Source organism: Centruroides sculpturatus, unplaced genomic scaffold (genome assembly GCF_000671375.1).
Source record: "Centruroides sculpturatus isolate CEXI.00-Female unplaced genomic scaffold, Cexi_2.0 scaffold602, whole genome shotgun sequence".
NCBI lineage: Eukaryota > Metazoa > Arthropoda > Arachnida > Scorpiones > Buthidae > Centruroides > Centruroides sculpturatus.
The window spans coordinates 429,647-439,320 of NW_019384890.1; the positions used below are offsets into that span (position 1 = coordinate 429,647).

At 30.9% G+C, this 9,674-nt stretch overlaps 1 protein-coding gene across 1 annotated transcript in view; it reads left to right on the forward strand.

Annotated features, from left to right (window-relative positions):
* The window catches only part of LOC111631208 (multidrug resistance-associated protein 4-like), a 51,210-nt gene that overhangs the window by 20,938 nt on the left and 20,598 nt on the right, over positions 1 to 9,674 (forward strand). The window contains exons 14-21 of the mRNA XM_023375411.1: positions 2,051 to 2,242; positions 3,886 to 3,980; positions 4,075 to 4,161; positions 4,228 to 4,324; positions 5,393 to 5,569; positions 5,636 to 5,709; positions 7,498 to 7,775; positions 8,698 to 8,795. Coding sequence (XP_023231179.1) covers positions 2,051 to 2,242; positions 3,886 to 3,980; positions 4,075 to 4,161; positions 4,228 to 4,324; positions 5,393 to 5,569; positions 5,636 to 5,709; positions 7,498 to 7,775; positions 8,698 to 8,795 — 1,098 coding nt within the window. The remainder of the gene's footprint in view (positions 1 to 2,050; positions 2,243 to 3,885; positions 3,981 to 4,074; positions 4,162 to 4,227; positions 4,325 to 5,392; positions 5,570 to 5,635; positions 5,710 to 7,497; positions 7,776 to 8,697; positions 8,796 to 9,674) is intronic.

Here is a 9,674-nt window from a genome sequence, read left to right on the forward strand (position 1 = left end):
CAACTTTAATAAAAATAATTAAAATAATTACAACTTTACAAAAAGAGAGAAGTTGCCGATCTTGCCCCTATACCCGGGGCAACTTCGTCAATTTCTCTCTTCTTGTAAAGTTGTAATTATTTTAATTATTTTTATTTCCAAACTGATTTTAACCAGTTCTATAGTAAGGTAACATTCCAATAGACAATATGCAAAGCTTTTTTTTCAGTTTACAGCAGTATTTATTACACAAAATTTAAGTAAATCTTAACATGCCGATCTTGCCCCGGTCTCCCCTATATCCTCATAAATATACAGTTAAATTAAACGGTCTTTTACTTATTTAAATAAATAATAGACCTTAAGTTAAAATATGGCAATTTAATGTTTTAACAAACGTTTTTAGTATCAGTATATATATTTCAAAAGATTTTATATACTGTTATACATGGTTGCTCTAATTTAACTTTTTCTTATTCAGAGTACTATGTATTGGTAAACAATAAGCAAATTGGCACCAAAATTTCTATATAGTCTAGCAAGTAAGGCAAAAAATAATTTTCAAAACAAAGGTACTTCTTTTGTTAAAGAGCGCTTTACGGGAAAATACACGAAACAAAATACAGTAAATATCGAAGACAAACTTTTAAGCGACATCTTAATCTGTCATTTTAAATATTAGGAATAAAGTCAGCTGTTTATCGCCTGAATTTTACACCTGAAAAATTAAGCGAACATGTACCATTACATCAGTAAATGGCTTCTGCAGAAGGCATATTTTTAGCAGAACAAATAAATTCATTTTAGTTGTGTTTTTCTCGTGTATTTTCCCGTACAGCGTCTTCTAACAGGAGTTTTTGAACTAAAATTTTTTTTTACAAAATATGTTTCCATGTCCTTTGTATTGTCTGAATACAAATTTTGGTGTCAACTCGCACATTGGTTACAGCTACAAAGAGCTTTGAATAAAAAATCTTTATGACTATCCTCTATATACATCTAATATTTGCTGATTCATGGTATATGAGGAATAATTTTAATAATTAATAACCTTTTTACTTCTGCGGTCTATCCATGAGAGCATTGTCGGAAATTCAAATCTGATTTATAGGCAAAGTTTGGTGCCTCGAACTCCTTTGCCTCGAAGGTCTTAAACTGATTCTTAATAGTTTTTTAAAATAGTAGAAAAATATATTGAAGAATACAAATTCACAATTTGTCGTTTTACAATCACCATTGACAAACTAAATAATACAGATTATCCGTTGACAATGTTTTAACGAACTACTTATTTTAGTTTATGGTATCGGTGTCAGATCTTTTTAGCCAATTTCCTTTTTTTTACAGAGGCTAACCTCAAATAAAAGGTCGTCTCTGTGAGTGAAGATTTGTGTTTATTTATTTATTTATTTATTTATTTTTGTCAATGGTTACTTTGAAACAACAAATTGTGAATACCAAATTTTTAAAATTTTCAATATATATATATTTTTTTATCATACAAATTACCGTGGGCTATTTTTAATAGAATTCTTTTAATGCATTTTTAATTTGTCGAAGAAAATTCTCTGAGCAGATGAATGTTATTTCCAGTTACTTCATAAATTGAAGAAAAACTCTTGGTTTAAAGCAAAATTTTCTTTCTTCTGTATTATGTTAACCGAATACAAAATAGCAGATAGCTTATCTCCTGTTTAAATCGAGAATTTTCTTGCTTTTCTCAACAATTATTTTCTCTTTCTGGTTGCAACCTCGACTGCTCCTCATCACTTTCGTAAACATTCCTTTCAACTGACTTCCTCTGTCTTCTTCTACTTTTAAGACTCAGCTGAGTAGATTCTTCTGCATCTCATTTGTGAGTCTATAGTTTTTCATCTAGAAAAGTTTCCTCAAGATTCTAAACTCTGATAACGTCTGGTATTTTAAGTCTAATCTAATATAATTAATCTTAATACACTTTAGTGATTAGTGACTAGTGACTTACTCTACTGAGTATTATTTGAATAAACAACCTCTAGAATAGGCATTTTATCCTATAATAAATCATTATTTCAATACTATATTTTATCAGACATCTTTGTTGATGACAATCTTGGGAGAAATTCCTATTTGTTCTGGAAAAGTAATAGTAAATGGAAAAATCGCTTATGCCTCCCAAGAAGCCTGGTTATTCAACGGTACTATCAGGGAAAATATATTGTTTGGCGGCGAATATCGAGAAGATAAATATAATGAAGTTTTATATATAACAGCACTCGAAAAGGTAAGACTTGTATATAATGTTATTAGTAATAATTCGTTTGAAATTTTCATACTACTGCATGATACATCGCTAAAAACAGGTCAAAAAGTGAATCTGCTAGTTCTTTTGAGTTTTTATAATACAGTAAAGCGTCGATTATCCGAAACGTCAATTATCCGAAAGAATTGCAGTCGGCAAATTTAAATTTTGCCAGTGCTGTGGTGCTGCAATCTTTGGCTATGTCTTTGGCTACTCAAATATTTTACGTTTTTGATACTAAATTAACTTCTGAAGTATACTTTTTATTGTTTTTATATTTTTCAATATATTTATTTTGTTTGTACAAAATAAAAAAATAATTTTGAACGATACAATAGTCTTCGTTAGGCTTAACATCGACGAAAATTCAACGCGAAGCGACACGCAACAGAGAAAAATTTCAACATAGGATAAATTAATATATTTTTTCGTACATAATCGGTTATCCGAAATATCGATTTTCCGAACAACCCCAGTCCCCAATTGATTCGGATAATCGACGCTCTATAAAACATTTGTGCCTTCTTTCCAAGGTTCATCATGGGTGCAGCCAGGCCCACAATGAGGAAGGACGGGTTCACACACATTTGTTTTGTAAACGCAACTGACTCTTTGATTTATGAAACACCGTCGATATAAATTTTAATTTTGATATTTTAAAATTTTCTAGATAAAAATTTCTGATCAAATTATTATTTACGTTAAGTTTCTAAAGGTTAATTTTCTGTTTTATTTTCGTTAAATACGCTAAATTGCCACTAAAATCCGTGCACTCGTCTATTTCAATTTACGAGAGACAGTCACGTAAAAACCTTTAAAATGTACAAAAAAGTTTGAAACATTTAATTTCTTGTACTTTGTCTACTGTCGATAAATATACAATATTTGTGGGTTGAAAAAAATGACTTTTTTATGTTTATTTTTTGGAATTTGAACAGATAATCTATCATGAACATATTGTCTGATTGCCCTGTACGTTGGCAACTGTGATACTCATGATTTGAAGTGTGGCCGACAGATGGCAATTTTTCGAGGGCCTGATGGCCGAACGGCTATCGCTCGGTTAAATCCAGAAATTTTGTGGGTTGGTCCATCCTGGATATATCAGCTGCCCCATTGTAGTCTTGCCGAATATGTATTTAGCTCGATAAAATAAAAATATGGTCTTTCTTTTGCTACAGAGCAGAAAGAGTGACAACAAAGTAAGTTCTAGGAATTTTTACATAACATTTGCAGATGGTTCACAAACACTAGTTGCAGAACACTTGTGGATTGTTCACGAAACACCAGTGTATCATGGAACAAGCGATTGGGAATCATTGGGCTAACAATTCAAAATTTTCAAACACTTACCATTAAATTCTACATGTTTTGCTTATAGAACTTATACAATAGCATATTTCATAAATATTATTCATGTTTCAGTTAATAATTTCTCGCAATTTTTCGACATCTTTTTAAACACGAATTCAACTGATTCTTTGCATGCCTGAAATCTTTATCTTTTCTGATACGGTCTGATAATTTACAATAATTTCAAAATTTTGAGAGTTGTAAGCAATTAATTAATCTAAAATTTCATTTTTCGAACGAAGATAACATTTTGATTACATAATTTATTTTAGGATATTAGTTTATTTCCTAAAGGAGATCTGACACGCGTAGGAGAAAGAGGGACCACAATGAGTGGTGGCCAAAAAGCTCGAATTAATCTAGCAAGGTAAGTCAAAATATTATTCCAGATAGTTTGTATCTGTTATCTTTGAGAATTTAAATATTTGTAAATTTTCATGTAAATTTTTACTCAATTTTAGGGCATTGTATCGGGATGCCGACATATTTATTCTAGACGATCCGTTAAGTGCTGTTGACACGCCGGTAGCAAAACACATATTCGAAAAGTAAATTAAACTTATAGTAAATATTTTTTTTATATGAGAATTTATCTACGTCTAATTATTTAACAGGTGTATAATGAAATATTTATCAAATAAAATATGTATTCTTGTTACGCACCAAATTCATTTCTTACAATACGCAACCAAAATTTTAGTATTAAAACAGGTGAGTAAATGTTTTGTTTAAATTCCTTGAAATATGTTCGTTCTCAAATGTTTATATTTGTTTTTTATACCTAATAAAATTGAATGTTAAAAATACTACTTTTAATTTAATATTAGATAAAATCTTTAATTACTTTTCTCAAACTTTCTCTTCTCTGATACTGTAAAGTAAAGCAGAAAACTAATAGTGCCGAGCTTGTGTTTTGTGTAAATAGTGTACACTTTTACATCAAATTAACGTCATTATTATAGTTTAACGTAAGAAAATTGAAAAATTGACGTCAAACTGACGTACAGTACAGTAATTGTATGCACTATTCGGACAAAACTAATGCACCTTAAATTTTTTGCAACGTGCAAAATTTACAGTTGAAAGAATAACACTGTCATGTTCTCTAATACAGATGAAAACAGTAATTATACTTCTCTGTAAACGGCTATTCAGCAATTATTCTTGAAACTAATGTAAATAACAGGCAGTAAAGGAAAATTATTTCATAAATACGTGTATATGTATATTATTAAATACTTCACTTGGAGTATTAGTCAGGCTAATACAGCATGCGATTTCTACTACTATGCATTATAAGTAAATTATTGCATGATTAAATGGAGATTCGAAAGGCAAAATTTTATACGAATAACTCTAAACAAAATTTTCTTTTGAGTCCGTAACGTATCATAATAAAAGTAAGAACTTTACAATTTTAAAGATTTATTAACAGTGCTTTTTGATTTGAATAATTTTAGGCATTAAAACGATAAAAATTTCATAATACACCGTAGGATTTACGCAAGCTTCTTCAATTTTGATGTTGATCTAGTCTATTTCATCTCTTCTATGTTTCTATGTTTATTTTTCCAGATTATTTCAAATTAATTTTGATTTCAATCCCCTATTCATGCCACATCAGATGAACTGTAAAATAAGACGTGAACAGTTGAGATTTTTATTTTCCTTTCCATAAAATTGTGTATGATCAAACACAGGATTTGCACATCAATCTTATATTCTATGAAAATAAATTTTTGTTATTAGTTTTATATTTCTTGTTAATTCTCATTTTAGGGAAACTGTGCAGCGTTGGGCGACTACAACAAAATCATGAACTCGGAAATCAACTTGGGAATTTCGGCAAACGATGAAAAATATACTCAAAAAGAGATGGCTGAAGAAGAATTACTTAATACAAAAGATGTAGATATTTTTCATAGCGTTGAAATTGAAAACACCGCCAATCACGTGGTACGTTGTCAAAATGTGTACTCGTGTTTATTCACACGTATTTTTGAAAATTATCTCTTGTTGTAGAATTTACACATTTCATTTATTTTAAAAAAGCATCAGTTATATCAAAGACATTCGTCCTACTTATTCAATAGCACGTACTCGATAATTCACTATTAAACTACATAATACAAATAGATAAAACTATGTTCAACGAATCTCGAATACTGTGTAGTAAAAATAACAGAGACTGAACAAACTGCTGACTTTCTTGAGCTAATTTACTACTAAATATGGAACCATTGTCTGATTATAATAAATCTTTAATTAATGTAGATATAAAACAAGTCTGTTCATAATAAAAATTCTAATTGATAAGCATTGTCCTTGGTGAATCGGTACATCTACAACAGATAATTATATATTCGTATATGGCTGATGAAGGTCTTTTAAACCGAAACGCATACCAAAATATTATAAAATTGTATTCTGGTGATAGAAGTGCCATTTCTATGTCCTGAGTTGCAGTATGATAATTCTCTGTTATCTCTACTACACAATGTTTAAGATTCATTCATTAACAATCATTCAGACAAGAAGCTTTTATATACTACAATTTACTAATAGTGTCATAGTTCTACTGAAACAATTGCATACATAACAGTCAAAATAGTCAGTCAATATCTTTATTATATACATTAGTTTGTACATGCCCGGCTTCGGATGGCACTATCGGGAATGAAAACCAGATACAGTAATTGTTAACTTGTTTACAATACAGGAATTACGGAGATGTGAAAAGGTGGGTTGGAATAGTATACAAGAGTTAACACAATGATGATGCAGGTATTACAATGATGTTGCAGTTAAATACAATGATGATATAGTTAATTACTATTTGTTTACAGTATAAGGTACTGTACATACAGAATTACAACGTGATGGATTTTGAAAGCTTTACAAGTACAGACACTATGCAATATTACAAGTGTTAATACAAAATAAAACATGAAGATGTGTATAAGTGCAGAAGGAAAAAGCACATAAATTACATAAAACTGAGTACAATACAGCAAATTAAGTAATGATACAATATAAGAGAGTGTAAAATACAATTTGAGTATAGAATACAATACATAAGAGAAGTAACTTAATCCAGGTATGGCAGTGGTGCTCGTTGATATTAGGTATCAATTGCATACTTAACAGCATGCAATGTGTTCTGTGAACTTTTCATTATCGTTTGTATATCTTCAAAGTATCCGGAATATACGGAAATTTTGGTTATTTACCGCTAACAATACAAAATATTAACATTAGAGATGCACAGTTATTATACACCTAGAAGCCTTATATTGTTAACTAAGTTATGACTATTGATTGCTATGAATTTACTCAACTCTGTCGAAAAATTTATTACTTTTATTGTTTATTTTTCTCTAAATTATTCAGAAAAATTGTAACTCCATTTTAAAACATAATAAAATTTAATATATTTGTTTCTTTCATTAAAATAGAAAGAAAATGTTAAAGCAACAAAAGAAAATGAAGAAAAGTCATTTAAATCGTTGGGAATATCTGTGTACAAAGCATACGTTGATGCCGGAGCTAATTCCTTCTTCAAAATTATAATATTGTTTTTCTTAATTGTATCTCAAGCTGTTACGAATGGTGGCGATATATGGCTCTTAAAATGGTATCAAATATTTTATAAAGTAGAAACACTTATTTTAAAGAATAAATTTAAATTTACAATGTACTCAGGGCATTAACACGAGAAAAACTTAATGCTTTAAAGTGTTAGCAATGTTCTAAAGCATATCACGCAACTCAGTGTGACGAATTAATGTATTATAGATATATTGTTTGGTGTTATATGTAAATCTTATAATTTGGCAAACACTATTTCAAATTTATAGAAGTAATTATTTCTTTGTATTTTTTAGGATTAAAGATGAAACGGCGTTTATTGATACAAAAAATATAGAAAACTTTACACTAGCAGTAAACAACAGCAACGAAACCGGGGGTGAAGATTTTCTTCATAGACGTGAAATTAACGTTTATGTTTATGTTGGACTGATATTCGGATTGTTAGTCGTGACTTTTATTTCCGTGTCAGTATTCTACGAAATGTCCATGGCGGCATCCATTAATCTTCACAAAAATATGTTTCGTTGCATTATTCGCACTCCAATAACTTTCTTGGATATGAATCCAATAGGTGAGATATGATCATTATTATATTAGAAATAAACGTGTGCCAATTGCGTGTCAAACGTGATAACATCTAAATCAGGGTCAGTTTTCCATAAAAGTTTTTTCCCTTGGCAGAAGACCCACATCTTTCGTTGCCTTAACCCAAGGGTGGCCAACAGTTTTTGCCCCCGGGCCGAACTGGAAAGAAAACTTTTTTCACGGTCCGAACCAGAGGCTGCTCTAGGAAGATTTTGAGGTGGTGCGAGATCTCATTGTGGTGTCACCCCGTAGCGACTAAATTGTAAATAGAGATTACAGATACATTTTTCACATTATCATGCTTTATCAACATTCNGATCACATCCCTTTCAAATTAAAAAAAAAAGCCAGCAATGAGTTGCTTAACTTTTCCAGCAACATTTGGTGGCACCATCTTATAAAAAGTTTTTTCAATAAAATATCGTAACAGATGGTCCCACCAAATGTTGCCGAGAAAGTTATGCAACTCGTTATTCTTTGCATAAACACCATTTTATGTTATTTATTTGAAAGTTTAAAGTAATTTGATTGGATTAAGCTGGTTTGAAGGAATCAGGAGAAGCTATCGTTAGGCGATCTGTCATGTAGGGTTGCCTCCATAAAGATTCCATGGAAAATTAACTCCTTTGTACGTACAAGTGTCCCACGTGGCAAGCTATTGGCAGTCACGAACCCACGACCTGAAATCACGTGTTGTTTATCAATAATTATTGTATTCAGTTCGGTTACGAATTAAAAAAAATGGCGTGGAATTCCAGATGTTTGTTATAAATTATACTTGTAAATACAGAAATATCATGCATGTAAATCAGGATAATAACTTGAATTTCAATCTTGCATCTAATAAAGAATATTTAAAATATAATGTAATGATTATAAATAAAATATAATAACAAATTGTCATTTCTGTATTTTTAAGGATGACGATACAACTTTGAAAGCAATATCACTTGATGTACAGGTTGGAGAACTGTTAGTTGTTGTTGGTTCTATTGGATCGGGAAAGGTACGATTTTTTCTATTATATTTTAAGCCAATTCTCACAGATGAAAATTTTCAGGTGACAATTGGCTTTAGCAATTGTATTTTCGTCTTTGTTGGTAAATCCCCCTAAAAAATTTGACTAAACAAGCAATTATTTATTATGACACAGTCGCAACGCCGGATGCAATTTTTAATCATATTTTAAATTTATTTAATTTAAAATATATGCTCGTCACCTCAGATTAGTAGTGGCTTGCCTTGTACATCATACGTTTCCTTTAACAATAGAGTCTTGCCGGTCATTTATCTAACTCCTTTCAGAAGAAAACATCCGAATTGAAATAACGTAACTATTTCTTTGTGCCAGAAGTTTGTATATAGTTAATTTGAACTTCCCTCTCTTTAGTTTCTCGATCTGGTCTTATATTTCATGTAACTCTGCTCTCGAGATTAAGGAAAGACGGACTGACGGACGGACGACAGTGGGAATTTATAGGTTTCAATTTTTTTCAAATTTCGACCCAATTAAGCTATATTTTCAAAGTGAATTTGTCATCGACGAATTGATAAAGTACAGTTGTCCCTCTATAGTCCGACGTTTTATAATCCGACATGCTCAGTAGTATCTTGACCTCCCGTCAAGATACCCGTCACCGTTACGTGTCTGCTTGCACAGAAGCATGTCGCGATGTGAATCTCCCCATCCAATTCTTACTCGATGACACACATTTCGTGTGTTTTATGTGAGCAGTTCTGTTCGAACAGTTGGAGTAGAGAATATTGTAAGTTACTGCTAGCAAAACAATGCGAAATATGTAATTATTTTCGGTAATCCGGACACTTTTGGTAATCTGACACACCTTTGGTCCCATACCTGTCGGATTATCAAGGGACAACTGTA